We start from the raw sequence: 20,056 nt of genomic DNA, 5'->3' as shown, positions 1-20,056 counted from the left end.
GACTCTTATGGTAAGTCAGGGGTATTCAACTAAAATGTAAAGAGGTCCAGTTAGAGAAAAATTTCTTGAAGCAAAGGCCCGGAAGATCAGAATGTCAACTATTTAGTGTGATATATGTTTAAGTAGCCTAGTGGTTGTATCAACATCGGCGTGTAATAAACCTGACTGCCAAATCAAATGAATTCAGTAAGTTTCAAAAACGTTTGATAATATTTATTGTCATGTAACATAAAACATATGTACCAAGTAGGGCTGCATTTCAAAATAAGTATAGTATAATATAAATAAATAAAATTTGAAAATTGTCCATGTTCAAATATAGTGCTTAACTTAAATAAACTTAAACTTAAAAGCCAAAGCTTGAATTTCCCATTTTCTGTTTCACCCCTTGACTCAACATGAAGTATCCCCCAAGTACAATGCAAAGCATCCTCCAGCTGAGTACAGTAACCAAGCAGGAGAATTTCGGCCATGCATGCGAAGTACAAATAAAAAAATATAATATTAACAATATTTCTATTTCGCATGCGCGGCCGAAATTTTTCGGTCTAGTTACTGTACTGAGCTGGAGGATGTGGGTTTTTCCAAGATGCAATCGTTTAAAGAAGCGCAAGATGCATACATTCATCGTTGAAAGTGTCTTCCAATAATACAGGGAAAGTCAGAGGTTGCGTTTCCCTTTCAGACATAGCTGAGGGGAGGATCGGCCCTTGATGCCTGTGTATTTCTGTGCTAGTAGAAGAGAATGGTGGTAGTAACGGTGATCGGTAAAAATTTATTTCAGTTTCAACCATTTCACAAGGTCATCATTTAATTTGTACAGGTAAAGTTTTTAGCGCTGTTATGCCGGAAGCCAAGCAACGACATTTCGTTGTCAAGACTCACTGTTGTGTTTTTTGTGCAATGACAATAAAAGGAAGTCTAAGTCTTCATCATCATTTGTGCTGATATCTGTCAATGGTTGTTTTCTATACATGTTTGTTTGTTGTCCTTTCTGCCCAAGTACTTTTAGTTACGTTTAGTAGTTCAGTAGTTACAAGTGTGTAGTTTTGAAAGTTTACTCAATGATGCAGGTTCTGTAAGATATTATCACACGACGGCATTTAACGCCTGACCTCGGCTCACCGTCCAGGCAACAACAGTAGTTACAATTGCCCGGGCAGGACCTCAGGGGTCTAGGTTGTCGGACTTGCCCCCCCATTCCCTGTCAGCAATTAATGTGTCAATCATCCCTGTTACCATGTACAGCACCGTCTTCATATGCAGAGCTAAACACAATTCATTATTCTGTTACTGTTAATATGCAATTTCAACATAAAAAATAAAACAGTTAAACTAAACTTTTTTTAATGTTTTTTATTAAAACAATTTATGGGGGTGCTGCTGTTGTGTCCCGTTCCCTACATTTATACTTAATCTCTTTACACTAGATGTATTTATGTATAATGGTATATGATATTATGTTTAATATTAAAACGAGAGCGAGATTTCTGAAGACAGTGAGACATTTCACAATTTCATATATCTTTTATTAACTGCTCACAGTCATTTAATTATACACACAACTTCTCCGTTTCGGATCAACATTATACTTTGCTCAAGTCTGAACTGAAAGTACAACACTTCACAATTATCTCCTGTCACATGGTGCAGAGGATGGAAAGGATTCATGAAGAATTAATCGGTATGTGATGACCGGAAAATTCCAATAAGTTAATTAATGATGTGAACGTCTATGCCGGACACGCTGTTCCAACTTACTTATGTATTTGTACAATAGTTTTGTATGAAAATCAGTTGTGGGCACTGTTTGTGAACCACTAGAGGGAGACATTCCATTATGGCATGACAGCAACCACTCAGTTCGACACGTTGCCATGACAACTCATATGTTTTAACAGTTGGACAGAAGGATGACAAACCTGCAAAAGCTTGTTGGTCCAAAGAATTATCTGCCTTATCAATAAATATACATTTACACATGAATAACCAACTTTAAATACCAAAGGACTTGGAAAATTACAATAACTGATATTTAATAGTATAAAAAAGACATCAATATTAATTTCAGTCTGTTTGGTCCTCAATTGCACTGGTTCCCAAGGATGTCCATTGAGTCTGGCGTGTAACAAAATTGTTTCCACCTATCAAAAGGCACTTCCTGTTGAACCTCGTCATTAAAAACGCTTTCCCTGTCTGTGGGAGAGCGAGTCAGTAGAACAACCCAGCTGCTTGAGTCTTTCGCTGCAGACACAGTGTGATGGATGACCTGGATGGCGCCTCTTGTTGCTGTCGCTGGGCAGGAAATAAATAGTGAGCCATGTTGCAACAGGATGGTCGAGTTGCCGCTGCAATTACCTGCGAGGGATCTGACACCTGAGGGGTACCAGGAACAATGAGAAATATACAGCATTAATTATCTAAAAGTTGTCGGGGACTAGACTACATTTCCATTCATATGCCACAATCACCTGTCGCAGTCTTTCGGTTTTTGTCTCTCCTTTTTCTTCTTTCCTCTTCCTCTTTGCCTTTTCCTACAGGAAGTACAAAATTGGTAAGACTCCACTCTCTGAGAGGGGGCGTTATTGTTTTCAAGAAGGATAGCACTGAGTTCTCACCGTTCAACCATCACAAGGGGTTTCCGGACTCTGGTGGAGAGAATAGAAAGAACAAGAACCACAGATTATCATGAATTCTCATCGTATACTGGCATACTTGGGAATAAATCATGACATCTATGGGTCACAAAGTATGAAATGTTTTCTTACCTACATTCACATGTCTGATGCTCCACAAACGTCATCTCAACATATTCTTGACCCGGCTCTGCTGGCCTGATTTTCAACAGCTGAGGGGTGAAACAGGTTGAGATCAGCAACGAAAGCACATAGAGGCAAAATAAAAACAAGACCAAGCAGAAAACAGTTACTAAGCCGATAGTAGTCTTACCTGCATGGTGACGTTTAAGGTGCTGGTGGGATGGCACTCCAGGTTCTCATCCCCGCAGCAACCGGCGCATCGGACCAGTGGCACGCAGGACGGGCTGTATATATGCTCGACCTCTGTGGGGTATTCCTGCAACACCTCCACAAGCTTCTCGATGGTCCTACAGAAACTCCGACCCCAAACTTCTTGGAACATCAACACTGTGGTTTGAAGGAGAAAGACTGAAGTAATTACGGAACAGTAGATTTGGGCTACAGTGCACTGATGGCGTCCTTATGTAACGTACATGCAACCATAAAACATGTTGTGATCTGGCAGTGTGTATCCTGTTTTCATTTTGCAGTCTAAATGTTTGTATAATGTACTCTTTCCTGTGGGAGTATATGTGTGAAAGTGTCCCAGTTGCACAGTCTGGGGGTGGGGGTCAGGGGTTGGGGGCTGACTACGTCCGAACAAACATAGAACTAAGAGAAAATAAACGCTGCAAACATGGCCATGAAGAGAACCTGGCTGGAGCAGCTGAACTGCCCCGCAGGCACCTCTGGGACTGCGGTGACCCCCGGGGTCACAGAATGGAGCCCGCCGCTGCAACAGCTGTTTATAAAAGCAGATAGGCTGGCAGGGGACTGCTGGGGAAAGGATGTATGATGGGGAGATAAGGAGACAAACTATAACTTTGCTGTACAGGCCGCAGAAGTGACAGCAGATCGGTCGTACGTCTGCCCTTTTTTGGCCGTCAATACATTACTGCCTGCAAGTCGTTAAGATTTGATGTATTTCTGTTGTAGTGTCACTGATTTACAGGAGAGGAAAGGTGGAGAGACAGCTGGTACAATGTGAAGTCCTGAGCTCATCCATCAGCTGCAGCACTAACGCACCTAAAGGCTCCCGGAAATCCCTGACCTTGTGTAATCCCCGCTAGTCTACACACGTCCTGCTGTTTTCACAATTCAGATCTAATTAACTGACAAACTCACATGCATACAGAATGAAAACAGCTCAAGTCGTTTTTTTAAGCCATTTTTTGAAGGCTTTTTTTTTTTTTTTACCAGACAAGCATCTGGCAGACAAATGTTGATGAGGACAAACACAGTAAAAAGCTGTTTGACTGAATAGTCTTGACTACTTTTTGCTTTGAAACTCAGTTAAGCCATAATGCGAGATGTATGAACAGACAGGAGCACATATAAACATACGATATGAAAGTCATCCTTACCTTCAGACGTGTTGGTGATGCTCAACACAGGCAAGCTCTGCAACACAGAGAGAAATGATCACAGAGCAATCAGTTTATCTTATTGATGTAGGCAGAAGTTAGGACATATTCATGTATTGCAACAAACACTACACAAACCATCAAAAACTTTACTTGTGTATAAGTAATGGCACTATGAAATGATGCAGAAGTTGTTTGTAGCACAGAATGGAAAAACATTCATCTGGCAGATAAAAACCCATGACAATCATGTTGCATTATCATATGGTGGTGGAAGTTGGTACTACAACCAGATGAGATGGCTTAACATGCAGCTTTGTTCCTTTCCTGACATGCATCAGACCCCGTCTGTTTAGGTTTAAAACCTGTTTCCTGTGGTGGTTCGCCTATTTGTTTTCCCTTTGATGGTTTCCTCCTCTGTCTTATTTTCCCTCCATCACCCCATCACACACAGACCGTGATTCTGTTTGGCCTGGGAAAGCACAAAAGCCTCTGGGTGACTCCTCTGTCTCAGGAAGCGAGGACCTTCTCCAACTTCCTCCACCTCTCATCATCTCTGGTCTGGAATTTGTGTGTCACGCCATCTAACATCTATCACCAACAGGCGGGCCGCATCCCATACGGACCCGGATCTACAGCCAAAGCAGAAGGCTTTGGTTTTTGAATCATACTGAATTCATTTGATTTGACAGTTAGGTATTGATGACACGGCAATGTTGATACAACCACTTGGCTACTTAAACATATATCACACTAAATAGTAAGACATTATAATCTTCCGGGCCTTTGCTTCAAGAATTTTTCTCTAACTGGACCTCTTTGGTTGAATACCCCTGATCATGTTTAAACCGTCCGTGTAGACACTGATCATGACAACCATGCAAAAGAAGAAGTTGTGCACCACCTGTGCGATAGTGATGCGGTCCGCTTCCAGAATTAGTTTCTAGGCTTCGGCTATTGTATGTCAGCGTGGAGCTACAGCGAGCCATTATCCCCCAAACACAGTGATTGAAGAGGAACATCCTGCTTTAATGATGATGATGTATATGCAGAAGCAGCAAAGCATTTACACATATACACACATACACGGCTGACAGTTTCCTGTATTAGTCAGTGTTTGGAGCAGCTGGGAGGTCTGTATTTGGTCTGGAGGGACAGTCTTGTCTCCTCTGCAGTAGGATGAATGACAGACTGTGTGTTCAGTAGATACTAGAGCGATAGAAGCCAAATACTTCCAGTAGCTTCAGTCGTCCTGTGTTACTGTAAAGGAGCACCGGTCCCGGTCCCGGTCCCGGTCTCTCTCTCTCTCTCTCTCTCTCTCTCTCTCTCTCTCTCTCTCTCTCTCTCTCTCTCTCTCTCTCTCTCTCTCTCTCTCTCTCTCTCTCTCTCTCTCTCTCTCTCTCTCTCTCTCTCTCTCTCTCTCTCTCTCTCTCTCTCTCTCTCTCTCTCTCTCTCTCTCTCTCTCTCTCTCTCTCTCTCTCTCTCTCTCACCGTACAAGAGGCGGTGGGGGATTTTCGAACTGGCGTCACGCCCTCCTGCACATACAGTACCCAGTGGTGTGACTGACAGCCAGCTCGGGTGGAAAAGTAGAGTCTCTTCAGATGAATAAATGTGTATGAACTTGCTCCATAAACACAAGACGCAGTGCTGTCATCCATTCTTTCCCCCAAACCCTCCAGTCTTCTTGCCCTCTTTGTTCTTATCATTTGATCACTTCTTCGTATTGTTTTCATGATGATGTTTTTAAGGCCTTTCAGACTATAATGAAGGGCTTCACATATAACTTAAATTCCCATTTTGTCCGATGATCTAATGCCTCTTTTGGGTTTTAGAGAATGATAAAATTTAAAACTGTGATGAGTTTGGGAACAGCACATCACAGAGCAGCTCAAATGGGTTTGAAAGTTCTTAAGGTTTCATTCCCTCCACACTCTAATGCAGTATGACGTTACAGCTCTACTGGAGGTGGATCAAACATTACAGGCTGGCGTCTCAGACAGTTTGATCCCGATCCTGGATCTGAATCAATTTTGATGTAATTATCCATGTTAAAAAACATTTGAAGCAGCTGAAATGATAGAGTGAGGAAAGAACAGTTGGTTTGTTACTGGGATATAAAGTGGGCACACGCTGTCCCAGATTTCACATTTCACAAGCGCCAAGTCGCAAATGTTTGACCCTTTCACTTTTTTAGTAATCATAAATTACGAATTATCGGAATAGCTGTTGATTTTTCTGTGTGATTTGTGGATTAATGGCGTTGGCACCAGAGGGCTCCTGTGTAGAGGCCATGTTCTCTGACTGATTACCGCTTGGTTTGCTAATCACGTTCGTGCTCCCTGAGCCCACTCAGGTCACGGTCCCATAGCTACACTCACAGATTTCATCTCTTGACATCTGGTTCTCAGGGACGTCAGAGCGTCTCCCCTCCCTTTGACCTGAGAGCTGTGGTGTGTTTGTAACAAAAAAAAAAGAGAAGTTGCTTTGTTTTTCTAATTTCTGTTATAGTAAATGTTGGTAAACTGCTGGCTGAGAGTCTAATCCCTCCTCTGGGTGCAGATTAGAGGACTTGTTGTGTGCCCGGGCTCCTGCTGTCACGTCACAAAGGCCCCGGGGCCCATCAGCCTCCACTCCCACACAGCTAGAACTGCGTCATCTTTAACCTCTTTTGCTAAACTCCATCTGTCAGAGGAAGGGGAGCGCGCTTAGTGAGCAGAAATAAAACATGATGGGGGGAGAGCGAACACAAAAGGTCATTAAAGATTTCTGGGGGTCAATTTTAACAGCATGTACGAGTTAGAAAGGATCTGGACGCCGGCCAAGCTCCATATTCTGCAGGGTGTGTATGTAACTAATGGAAAAATGAAGACAAATTAAAAGGAGGAAAACTACAGGATAAACACAAAAAAATAAGGAATCTTTGACAGTGAGCCTGAATGAAATGTCAAACCTGGACTACGATGCAGAGCTGGAATTTGGATTGCAAAACCATGACGGTGAGAGTGAGACATGGTGTGTTTCCATTCCATTTGATAAAGAAATAAGGGGGAAATCATAAACATCAAAACAGATTCTTGCTGCGTTTATTATAACAGATCGAAGCTGCTCCAGTCATCGCAAACTAAAGGAGGATCATCAGGGGTAAAGTAGATGTTATAGTCTCATCAAAGATAACAGAAGCAGAACAGGAACTCACATGTTTGTCCTCCTTTGATCATTGAGGTGTAGTAAAGTGCAAAAGATTGACTGGAAAGCAAAAGGGAAGTGAAAAAAGTGCAATATCCACCCCAGCTGTAAGTGCTTTGTGTTTGGGCTGATTTCAACCAGAAGAGAACAGGTTGCGTTTTGGAAAATCCTTCCATAATTCTTCAGGTCAACTCATACAAATAGTGAGCTCAGTGAGATTGGGCACGGTGCCATTATTTACACAGCTTTCCATAGAGGTCTAACTTTGAAGCGTAACCTTGTTCGGCGAGGGCGACAGCGTGGATAAACAGTCCACGGATGAGATGCAGGCTTGCGGTTTTTAGTACAGATCAGTGGTTTTGTGAGCGGGGGGATGAATGTGCAAAGAGATATCCCGCCCATAACCCAGGCGGCGAGCGGGACGAGAAGAGCACCTGCCCCTCCACGGGCCAGGGGAGCCGTGTCACCAGACCACACAGGCCCAGCAGAGCAAGTGAACACAAACACAAAGACAAGGACATGAGCGAGGAACAGAAGCACTGCCCCCTCCCCTCTGGCCCCCCCTTTTTTCTGAAGACCACCAGATTCCAGATCATCAGCACCATGACCATAACATTAATTCTCAGGCCTCTCCCGGAGCAGAAAGGTCGCTGTATCTATTCTCTGCAAAACTACAAAAGAAAGCACCAGGTTCTGTTTTGTATACACGAGACGACTGAGCCCGCAGTGACAGCGGTGCCATTTAACTCTGACAGTATCCAGCTGGGACTCCGGGGTGGTCAGGTCAGGGCTCGTGATCACAGAGCCACCCGAACAAAAACACCAACAAACTTCCACCGACCATATGGTGAACGTGCCATGACGCCCTGAGACAAGCTTCTCAGGTCCACAACAGTTCCACAGCAGATTTGAAATATAATGAAACATATTGCACCAACAGCTGTGTCATCGTAGGAATAAAAGCACATGTGAGGAATCAGAAAGAGGTGTGTGTTGTGCATGTTGAGTGAAGTTTCAAAGACAGAGATGATCATGTTCTCTTCAGAGGGCTTTCAAAAGACTAGGCAATCAAATTCGGCTGAAAATGTTGCTCTGCTAAGTGATGCAGGACAGGTAGATGTCAAGATAAATCCTGATTTAGATAAAAGAACATTTCCTCAAAGCAAGTCCATTAACAAACACACACACACACACACACACACACGCACGCACGCACGCACGCACACACGCGCGCGCGCGCACACACACACACACACAGAGAGAGAGAGAGAGAGAAAGAGAAAGAGAGAGACACCATCCACAAACACACACGCACGACACAGGTCTTGAGATAAGGCTGACCGGTGGTAATTGTGGTCTCCATTACTGTAAACGCCGTTCTCCTTGTGTAAACCACAGTAAATTACGTCCAGATGGGAGATTAAAGCTCGCTGAGCAGACGGCTGCCCCAAGCGCCACCGCTCTTCCTCCTCCTCCAGAAGAAGAGGAAGGAAAAATCCATATTTGCTGATTGCGATTGTGACTCTCCCCTGGGCCGGGACATTACAACTGGAGAGGAATACCACCGCAACACAAACAGGAGGTCTCCAAACACACCACAACATTACTGCGTCACAAACATCTAAACTGGGAACAGAAAGGAGATCCAGACGCCATGTTTACTGTTGATGTTTCACACATCTGATCAATATACTGATTATGATGATGACAATGATGATATTGCGCCATCTGGAATTACAGAAACACGCCATCAACCGAGACGAGCACACAGATGGTCAGAGTGAAGTATTGTTTTGCTGCTGGTGATGATGTAGAGGAAACACCTGTATGGAGTCATCGCCTCTCAAACGCCGAAGCCGAAGTCTGACAGCCCGTTTGTGGTAAAGATGGAACTTGTTATCTTGCTCAGACATTTGGAACACTTCTGCAACTTTATCTTCCTAATGGCTTTTAATCCAAACAGATGGAAGCGTCACTAAAAGGAATTCATCTCAATGTGTAAAACAAACATTTTTCACAGCACAGCGACCTTTGATTCTTCGCAAACATTTTATTGCATTTATTTTTGGATGGATCTAAAATAAGTCGCCAGAAACGACAATAACCTTACAAAAAGTTCAATAACCTTACAAATTTGGTTTCAGTTTTGCTTTCAATTTCAGTTTTCGCCTGCATATCATCACGACGACTCTCTTAACATCGGCAAAGTATTATATGCGATGCATATGCGATGCTGACTGCTCCAGGATGATATTTTTCCCTCCGGGCTTAAGTGACTAACATCTGACAGGTTCTGTTAGGTTTCCATTTTACCTGCTGTTAGTTTAACACCACAGTCACACATACCCTGAATCTGAGTAACTGTGGGAAGATCATTCCAGAGGTTTGGCGAGGCAGCGGAGAGAGTTGCCAGGTGGGCAGGAGGCAACAGGCAAAGGAACATCATCTGGTTAAGCCCTGGGGAGCGCAAGGGAGGCGGGATCTACGTAAGCGCTAATATGGAAATAACTTTACAAATACACACACACGGGTATGAACAAATATAGATAGAGAGGAAGCGCTAATAATACACTTAAGAGGAGAATAGAAAGTGTCAAGGGATGCGAGCAAAATAACTGGTGGATGGCAAATATATCCGTCTGTCCATCAGGCAGCCGTGGTGACAGGGTGACCACCAGGCCACCATTGTTCCAAAGGGAAACACAGGTGCTTCCCCCCTCCAGCGGGAGACACATGGAGCGCTCATGTTGCACACACACACAGACACACACACTCTCCCCGTGAGCACACCAATGTGACTGCTGTAAATTAAGACATCATCTGCAATTTTACTGCCTCGTGATAAATCACTACATGTTGCAACAAAGCTTTTATATATCTGTCATAATTTTATGGAGTACCTAATATTTGTGGTATGCTTTGATCAGAACTTGTTCAAATGCAAACTCGGTATACACACCGTTGCCAGCTGCGCATGTTTTGACTATAATTTGGATAACTTAAGTGCATAGGTAATTTATTCCTTATTCTCTCTCTCTGTGTCTCTCCCTCTCCCACACAGACACACGTACACACACGTACACACACGTACACACACGTACACACACATGGCTGCGGTCAGCGGAAGCAGCTGTGATAGTGAGGCAATGGGAGCTCATCATTACCAATTACTGCCACATATTTACAGGCAGAACATCCCAAAGAAAGACTTTTATAAATGGCCCGCCCACACACATGCCCCGTGTTTTTCATTTTCCATTCTGCTTCTCCAGTCTGCTGGTTAATGTGGGCCCTGGCAGTCTGAATGCTTGCAGGCACAAGTCCCATACTGACTGGCAGAGCAAATTGTTACTACGACTCAAAACAGCTGCTGGCACTGTTAGTGTTGCTTGTTTGCTAACAATGACACATTTTGTTGCTTGTCCTCATATTTCAGTCGGTTTTGCAGCCAATCAATGGCAACTCTGAGATTGAAGCATTTACAAGCCCAGGTCCTCACACACTGTCCTTATGACCCGAGCGTTTGGATGTTGAATCTCAGGATCTAATAGTTTACGTTTTGCTGTCAGTCTTTGAGGCAGCGAGAGACCGTTTAACCTTCAACACATTGAAGGTCCTGGACTTTGTCACTCCTGTTTTGACTAAGCAGGCTATGAGTTGATTATGAGGATTAGTGGAGATGGGGCGATCCTGCCTCTCCCACTCACTCCCATCTGAGCAACATCTGCAGAGCCTCTGGCTGGAGAATCTCGAGGGATACAGAGTTTTCTCTGACCCCTCGAGTTTGCGAGTGAGAGTTTGTGAGTGATACAAAAAGGCAAAAGGAAACCCACTGCTGTGTCATTCATTTCCACATGCAGGGTCAGTCTATGAACTGTGACCGTGGCAGTCAATGGATGCAACGGCAGCCTGGTTTTGCATTAAACATGAGCGCCACCTCGACTTAGCTGGCCGCCTTCAGCCACCTTGGGGGGAAATCAGAAACTGAATGAGATCGAGTGGTGGAGCAGCAGTTGGCTGGAGTCCCATCTGATGGCACATCCTCTTACAAGTGTTTCTGCAGCACGGCACAGGCCTTTGAATGAGTTCTCGCTCCAGTTTCAGCTCTGGCAAATTTTCAATAAAAGAGAAGGGACAGGCAATGCCAGGCAACAGAGAACAGACCGGCTTTGTATTAATCCACTGTCGCCTGACAGTGATATGACCGGCCTGAAATTAGGTTTCAATAGCCTTTTTACTCTCTCTCTCATTCTCTCTCTTCCACAAACACACTCTGCTATCATCACAATCATAGACACCAGGATAAATAAAGGAGTAAAAAGCATGAAAGGAAATCTTTTATGCAAATGAAGAGACCATAGTAATTCTTCAGCCAGGTTTACCTGATACACTTTGTGACACTTTCATCCTGTCAGACTTGGCTGCTTGTTAATGCACCTGGAGCTAAACTTTACATTTGACACCACATTCACACATATCGGCGAGAAAATAGTGATGCAAGTATCACCAACGTGGACGCCAAAGATTCCAGACTCTCAAACAGGAATGAGGCACAGCCCACGTCTGTGAAACCGGCTTCTAAAGTACGATGTGTGTCTGTAATTATAAGCTTTGTGAGTTTAGCCAAACAGTGAGTCAGTTAGCATCATGGGTTCCAGAGGCGGTGTGTTGGTGCAGTTTGTCACGTTCCATCCTAATGAATGAATGGTGTTCATTCAAAGGGTTGTCGAGTTGTCACTACAAATAGAATCCAACAGCTTGGGTGTTATTTACTAATCTACCTCAGTTTGTACTCGGATATGTTTGTTATTATTAGATTTTAGCACTCTGAAAAAGTTACTTTGCACTTGAATAGCGAAAAATCTTACCGAAAACAAAGTACATGAACGTGTCATCGCCTCTTACCTGTGCAGGTGAGAGCAGCAGATAAAGCGCCGCCGCGACCCGGACCACAAAACTGACTTTCATCTCTCCGGTGTGTGCGTAATGGAGAGGGGCGATCGCCTCCAGTGCGCGGAACAAATCCAATCCAACAAAGTCCTGAATGGCGCGGGGGTGGAGCGGGGGAGAGAGCGCTGTGGTGCCGGGGAGAGAGAGCTGTGGTGCCGGGGAGCCTCCGATCACAGCCCGGCCTCTGTCGTCACGTAGCCCCGCAGCTCGGTGTAACCCGATGAAGTCCCGGCGCGTTACTAATAATGAATAAGGCCCCTGGAGACGAGCGGGACGCGTTAGATATTCGCGTAAAATTAACAACGTCCGAGCACTTAAAACACTTCAGCGGCTGTAGTTTGAAGGTGCGCGGTCATTTCCTTTTAAAATGTTTTGAAATCGGCATCCAGAAAATGCACGAAGAAGTGTGTATGTATGTGTGTGTGTGTGCTGTCCCGCTCTGAGCTCTGGGTGTGCAGACTGACATGCTTGACTCTGTAATTGCCCCCTTCAGTACCTTTTTCACATGCTGGCCATTAAAATCTCCTCCCCTTCTCTGTTCTCGGCGCTGAGGGAAAAGCCCTCTCTGCCTTTGAAACTCACAAAATCTGCAAGATGGAAATTTATGTGACGCTGTAAATGGTTATTGCTGTGGAGGAGAGCCAGTGGTTTCTGCTGGAAGATGTGGAGATTTACACCTCGAGTATACACAGGCCAGCTGAGAAACTTCTTTTGAGAACCATTCTGCAAGGTAAACAGTTAGGGATCCCTTTTCAGCAGGGCCATGATGGAACGCCTGGACCTGCTTTAGTATTTAGCAAAGTTTGCAGAGAGAGAAAGAGAGATTCCTCTGCTGTTGACACATAGAGTTAATCTTCTGTGCGGGACTTCAGTGTTTGCAGAAGGTCTGGAACGAAAGGATTCCTTGTGGGCTTCCACACATTCCTTCAACGCAGCTGAATGGCTCTGCTTGGCCATTGTAGACAGAGCACACTCAGGAGTGTGGAGTTTCATCACATCTCAGACACTTTGAGCAGGCCATCGTTCCGTCTCTCTCCCATTTACTATCAATGCATCCATCCTGGACAAGAGCATCAAGAAGTGCAAACGACCAAGGATTTTGGGATGATGTTTCCACTAATTATGCTGAGTCACATTATATCCATTTACAGAGCAGTGAGGGATGATCTGAATCATACAGTACGTGATTCAGGGTGAGGACAGAATGGGAGCAAAGTAAACAAGGCTTCTTCAGGGAGTCGAACTCTACAATTAGTTTTATTTTGCCTTGCTCTGCCTTTCCCATTGTGTGGATGGTAGAATCTTCCCTTCTGTAAGTGTATCAGTGTTCATGTCTCACAGAAGACCTCGGGGCCAGAGGCTGTGTTCGCCATAAAATGAAGTTAAACCAATACATTCAGCACTTATGTAACACAAAACCAAAACAACTGAAGGGTTTACGAGCGTATTCATGCCGTGTTTCCCTTGAAACAAACAGTGACCGGTGAGTCCCATGGCTTTTACAGCAGCTGGGTGGACTTTGTTTGCTCAGACGCTCGCTGTCGTCTCACCATCTGCCCTGGAGATCCATCTATGTTTTTTTCTGATCGGGCCTAATAAGATCCTTGACACTGTGTGTGCTATAAATACACGCTGACAAGACAAGCAAACCTGGGAGCGACCGCAGGAGTGATGGATCTGAGCCGTGGCTTCTGCTAAAACAAACCCCAGGCCTTGGTTGGTTTAGCTGAAAACACAAAGATAGATATTATAACCAGTGTGGCCCGAGATGAAGCCTCACTCCTCCTCACGTTGCATACAGCGTGTGGCCTTTTTAAGTATTTATTCAACCAATGAGCAGGGCATTGGAGCTTTGGATTTGAGGACAGAGATTGAGGCTGAGGAATGAAGCCTCTGTAACGTAATGAAGTGCTACAAGAGAAATAGGCGCCTGCTTCTTAATCTATTATGTAGATGAAAAGTCAATTATCATCAGAGAAGAAACGACCCGCCATCTCTTTGTAAACGATTAAAGAAGAGTTGGAAATTTTCCAGAAATCGACCGCCGAGACCAAAGCTGACAGCTAAAGCTCCTCTCTAATTACATGGCGTGATAAGAGCTGAAGATTTAAGGAAGGTCGCGGGGTCGAGTAAATAACTCCCGTGCAGCATGTCGTGATGTGGCGAGGCGCGTACGGGCGGCTCGGAGGAGCTGGGGTGCTAAAGTAAGCACGTTTCCTTTTTGCTTGTTGACCCCTCGTTTTCCCATATAGCAGAGTAGGAAAGGTCAACAGATGAACGGCATTAATGATGTCCATTCATCATAGTTGGGGGGGCAGCTTTGGTTTCCTCCACAGGGGGGCCTTTAGAGGGGAAGGTGGAGAGCCAGGGAGCCCCTTTTCTTTGAAGGATCTCATTAACAATCAGTGGAACTCCTGCAGAGCGCCCAACGTTTCTGTCCAGAAGAGGAATTGCTCGCAGCCTAACGGGAACGATTATGGATTTGTTTTTGTGATGAGAAGGAGCAGGAGCATTGTGGGAGAGGGGACGGGGAGATGCCTGCCAGCGTGTGATGTAATCTTCGCTCAAGTTGAGACCACCTGGACGGTAAAACTTGAAACAGGATGTGACAAAACACTCATACCCCCGTCTTCCTGTCATTAATTGGCCGTGACCGAGCCTGAGATGTTTCCTCCTGTATCAGCTGTTGTGGTGCTGTGAAGGAAAACCGTGTTCGCAGAGAGGAAGTGCTCCAGCCGTGGGTACAAAGCCGCTTATGCTTCTCTTAAGGTGATTAGCATTATATCACAACAGGTTCTTTCATTTCCAATGTGTCAAATCCTGTTTACGCCTTGGTGCCGCATTGTCATATTTGTTTGCGTCTCAGACGTGGGGCCCCGTTTCTGTTCCGCACCGCCAAGGTTGTCAGGTGTCATCCTGTTTTCATGCCCCGTCTGTTCCCCTGGAGTGTTTTTTAAGGAAGCCAGTCGACATTTGAACGGACGATGGGAAGTTATTTTAGTCTTTAGATGCCGTGAATCAGTGCGATGCAGGAGGCCCCGCAGACACACAGCTGTGAGGTGACGTCACCGCTGTGTCAGGTGGTTACAGTCACCACGGGTCGGAATTAGTTTTCAATCGGATTTATGCATTTGATTCAATAGCAAGCCTTCCTGTATTCTTTCTAACGTTTGCCTGCATCCACACACACACACACACATACTCGCGTCCTGGTCCAGGGAGCACAGGAGGAGCTGTTCTCTGAAAAACTGAGGCCCGAGTGTTTGTGTAAGATAAGGTTTCATCACCTCCACAGGCCCGGGGTACGAGCAGCCTGCGGTTGGCCCAGGCAGGAGCAGAAAAAACAGCTCAAAGAGTGAGTTATCGCCGCCCGTGTCACTGTCAGTTGTAAAAGCCGTTAGCTGTATGAATGACGGCGGCGGCGGCTGCGGCGATGGTGGCGTGCAAACTTTTGTGTAACCGCTCCTCTGCTCCTCGCAGTCACGGAGGAAGGTTATAACTCAGCCATATTCTAAACTCTGTCAGGGGTCCCACATGTGGATCACATTCACAAGTTCATGGGTTGGTGGTGAATCAAGGGGGGCATTAAACAGATCAATGAGATGTTTTTAATAACCTGCTCATGTTCAAACATTCCCCCTCAAGTTATGCCTCAGTGTAAACACACACTGTACATTTAAATGTACGTCAGCAGGTGTGTGCGGCTTTTAAACATATAGGATTTTCCTCTTTGGGCTCTGCTGTCATGTTATGAGAGAGATAAAGGAGCATGCAGCTAATGGGACTTTTAATAGCGCTTCCACGGAGATCGACTCCGGCTACGAGATTAGATTTATTCCCAGATGCGAGGCACACTTAAGAAAATATGAATCCAATCAGGCGGTGAGATTTAGTGGACTGCAAACCTTGAGTGCTGCTGTTTATTTATGCAGGGCACTGTGGGGGGATGGGGGGCTTTTGTAGGTCTCAAATTAGTTTATCCTCCCTCTGGGGCATGTGTAAGAGGTTTAAAAGGTTTCTTCAGAAAACACACACGTCATATTCATAAAGGAAACCTGGTTAAACCGGCTGTAGCTGTGTGAATCGTGTCACACATGGCATAACGGCGACATTGAGGAAAAGCTTCATGTAAACAAATGTGATCTGGACGAGGAAGCGAGTTGTTGTCCCGGACGAAAGACGCGGACCTGCACCTTTGTCCCTCTTCTAATAAAAACTGACAAATTCTTGGGTTGTGATTCAAAGGATTATTGGGATAGTGATGGTTATTGTTCATGTTTTGATCTTTTCAAACATCAACAAAAGCTGGAATGTCTCGCCCCGACTCAAATCTTTCTAATTAACCCGCAGAGACTCATTTTTACGTGCAGGGAGTGTGAGGAATGGTGCTGGAAAAGACGGATGGACTGCGAAAACAGGACCACGCAGGGGGAAAGTGCAAAAAGTAGGCCACAGCCCGAGCAAGCGTGAGGTGAAGTTCCCTCTGTGTTTACACAAAATGTAGCCAAGCTAAATCGTGCACATAGATTTATTTATGCATGGAGAAACATATTTACCCAAATAGCCGCAGCTCGTAGAAAACAAGAGGCGAGGAGCAGAGGGGGGAGGGGCCAGGTCACGGAGCCCGGGAAAGTTAATAATTTGAACAAATAAATAAAGCGACCAACCGATGGGAATTTGGCAGCAGCTCCATCTATTATCATCAGCTGATTGACCGTGAAACAGAAATGGCTCAATGTGATCTGTGGCTACTGTGCACAAGCTTGGGACAGCAGGTTTCATTACTCAGGACTGCCTGTGTGTGTGTTTGTGTGTCTATGTGTCTATGTGTGTGTGTTTGTTGTTTTTTTCTCTTGTGAGTGAGTGTCTGGTCTCAAAGTGTCACTGCCAGGGAGATAGCAGAGACAACCAATCCCAGATGGCCGTGTGCCTGGAGGGGACAGATAAATGAAGACCACCAGGGTGAATAAAACAACAGCACAGTGACAACCAGACCCCATCAGAGCAAACGGAGCGGAGAGACAGAAGCTCCACCAGAACAAACGGGAAGGAGTTTCTCACTTTTCCCTCTAAATGCATCTTACTTCACTGACAAAATCAATATGTCCTCCTGTTTACCGGGGGACGTTCAGTCACAGTGAGTGAAATCAAATTTTCCACAACCCTAAAACAATAAGCGAACACACACACACACACACACACACACACACACACACACACACACACACACACACACACACACACACACACACACGCACGCACGCACGCACACACACACTCAAGCTGGGGCCGGGGCAGTGAGAGAGAAGGAGCCTGTCTGGCCTGCAGGGTTCTGTTCTTCAGATGTCAACACAGGAATGACAACAAATCGTTGACTAATCCACAGATCTCATCCAGACACTTGACACAGATACTGGATGACATGAATACGTGTCTCCGTGCTGATGTTGCGAATGGACATGAGTGACAGCTGTCAGGCACCGTGTCCAAATGAAAGCCGATCTCTTATATCATGTTGCGCTGCTGCACCTTTCCAGCTCTTAAATAGCAGCTTAATTCCTCTCTATTCCCTCATTACATTTGCAGAGATTTCAGTAATCCGCAGTGCTGAGCTCAGGGATCTGAAGCATAGCTGAGGCGACCAGCAGCCGACTGTGAGGTCCATGTAATATACATCTTTGACGAAGAACAGGATGTCCATCCTGTCTGTATGTCCTGACCGTGACATCCCAGCAAATGCGACTACAAGCATGTTTGCCTCCAGACTAGAGGGGCGTCTTGATAAGCTTTGAACACACAGTTGAAAGAAACAGTGTTGAATGAACGCAGACCACCGCCGCCCCACACCCCAAGCTGCGAACAAGTGAGAATACGCAGAGCTAATCAGGGGAAAATAAACAGAGCAGCACCCCTGAGCTTCATGGTAACAAGAGGAGTGACTGCAGCATGAGGCCTGGTCAGCCTGGGGCTCAGCCTGGGGCTCAGCCTGGGTCTCAGCCTTGGTCTCAGCCTGAGTACACAGCTGGAAAGCAGCCACACGCAGTCCACATAGAAACCTATCAGTCTGGTTTGATGAATTCTGTAGATATCACAGGAATCGGATCAGGCATCATAACAAACAGGATCATCCACCAATCAGGAGTCTTCTACGATATCCGCCCATGTGTTGTGAGCGATCAGACCCATTGCTTATACTGCATTTACCGCTGGCTTGTCATTACAGTGTGTGTCGTAAGGGGTGTGTGTCACTGCGGCTGAGTGCTTAGGTTCTCCGACTCAAATGGGTCACTCTGGATCCAGGCCAGCGTGGTCCCAGGGAGCCTGCTTACGAAAGGAGCGCCTTAGAGGAGCCAGTGTGCTCTGTCTGAGGGACTCCGCCGTAATCTCCGTGATCGGGGGGAATTTTCCCATCAAGATGAGAAGCAGATGTCTCTCTTTTTCTGTCTCGCTGTCCCGTTTCGGGCCTGCATCGCTTTGGGCTCCCTCCCTCCTTCGGTCCAACCTGGCCCTTTCATCCCCTGGGGACCGGGGAGGAACATGAGCACCATGGGAAGGGTAGCTCTCTGCGGGCCCTATCACATGATGGAGGAGCCTTTCTGTGGGAGGCACTGGCTTGACGTACGGAGCTGCTCAGCATGTGGAGCCGGTCCAAGAGCTCCCAGCTTTCTCATGGAAAAATGCAATGCAAGTGCGCTTTGATAAGAAACATCATATTTCACTCATTCCCACTTAGAATGGATAAGCACAGGCTCGCTGGTTATCTGTAGGTGGACAGCAGCTACTTGGACTTTGCTATTTTGTTCCCAGTGTTGTTCTGTCGCGTGACCTCTGACTTCTGGCAGGATGAGGATTCCTGGAAATTGGACAGGAGAGACCGCTGTACTCCTCCCTCTTCCTATCACGCCTCTGGAGTCTGCGTTTCTCCGGCTCCGCCTCGTGCACCTGCGACTCCCTTGGGTCCGACCTCTCGCTCCCCTGGAGGCCCAACCCTTGGCTCCTGCCACTCTGCGATGACGTGAACAGAACAGCTCACGGGCGTAAACAGACAGAGATGAACTGCGGGCCAGTCACTGGTTGTTTGGTCATAGTCTTGTAAACAGATCAGCAGGAGGAGGAACAGGAGCTCCCTGAAGAACGGAGACGAGCGCACGGTCCTCAGGCGGGAGAGTAAAGGGACGAGATATAAGGCTTATAGATGCACGCCTGTGAAATGTCCAAGTGCCATGCCATCAAACAACACCAGGGAGTGTTTACCTAACTAGGAGAGGAGGGGGCTACATGTTCAGATAGAGCACTCAGGTTAAAGCCCCCCAGTTTATCAGGAAGCCTCCCTGCTGAAGTGCCTTTGAGCAAGAGACCAAATTCCTCCAACCCTGTACCATGCTGTTATGTAGCCCAGCCTGTTCTGACTTCAAGGGGGCGCAGCCGAACAGATCACAGTGTTATTTCTGGTGGACGCAGTTGCACGAAGAGGGCATTCTGGGAAACAAAACAGTCAACGCCGCGAGCAGAACCTCAGCAGAACATCTGGCTGGCATTGGAACCTTCTCACCTCAGCAGTGTTTGCAGTTTGCAGACATTGTTTGCAATTATCATTCACATCTGTGTATGCAGTGAGCGGCCGTGATTACATTTCCTGAGCTAATCTGTAAATACACTGTGATTCCTAACAGTTGGTACTCATGGAACTAAGAATAATAACACATATTCATGTCAATCCCTTTCAAAACACACATTTTTCATTTTTGTATGTAGAG

General features: G+C 45.8%; 1 protein-coding gene across 1 annotated transcript; it reads right to left on the bottom strand.

Moving 5' to 3' along the window:
• Positions 1 to 1,519: 1,519 nt before the first annotated feature.
• Positions 1,520 to 12,757, bottom strand: pgfb (placental growth factor b). The gene is made up of 7 exons (XM_076167747.1): positions 12,255 to 12,757; positions 4,163 to 4,199; positions 2,950 to 3,146; positions 2,769 to 2,848; positions 2,619 to 2,648; positions 2,472 to 2,534; positions 1,520 to 2,376 (listed from the first exon to the last, which is right to left on the bottom strand). Exons 1-7 carry the CDS (start codon positions 12,315 to 12,317, stop codon positions 2,355 to 2,357), a joined length of 492 nt encoding a protein of 163 aa, XP_076023862.1. The 5' UTR covers positions 12,318 to 12,757; the 3' UTR covers positions 1,520 to 2,354.
• Between the last annotated feature and the right edge of the window lie 7,299 nt (positions 12,758 to 20,056).

This window comes from Genypterus blacodes, unplaced genomic scaffold, assembly GCF_046128005.1.
Source record: "Genypterus blacodes isolate CSIRO-AG114 ecotype Tasmania unplaced genomic scaffold, CSIRO-AGI_Gbla_v1 ptg000171l_1, whole genome shotgun sequence".
Classification (NCBI taxonomy): domain Eukaryota; kingdom Metazoa; phylum Chordata; class Actinopteri; order Ophidiiformes; family Ophidiidae; genus Genypterus; species Genypterus blacodes.
This window is presented reverse-complemented; position numbering and strand designations above follow the sequence as displayed.

Bases quoted from the DNA above. Each gene is read 5' to 3' on its own strand.
- pgfb (XM_076167747.1), bottom strand. From the start codon at position 12,317: ATGAAAGTCAGTTTTGTGGTCCGGGTCGCGGCGGCGCTTTATCTGCTG. The intron at 2,849-2,949 runs GTAAGACTACTA...TTCACCCCTCAG, and splicing joins CCTTAAACGTCACCATGCAG to CTGTTGAAAATCAGGCCAGC. The intron at 2,649-2,768 runs GTAAGAAAACAT...TCTCTCCACCAG, and splicing joins CATCAGACATGTGAATGTAG to AGTCCGGAAACCCCTTGTGA.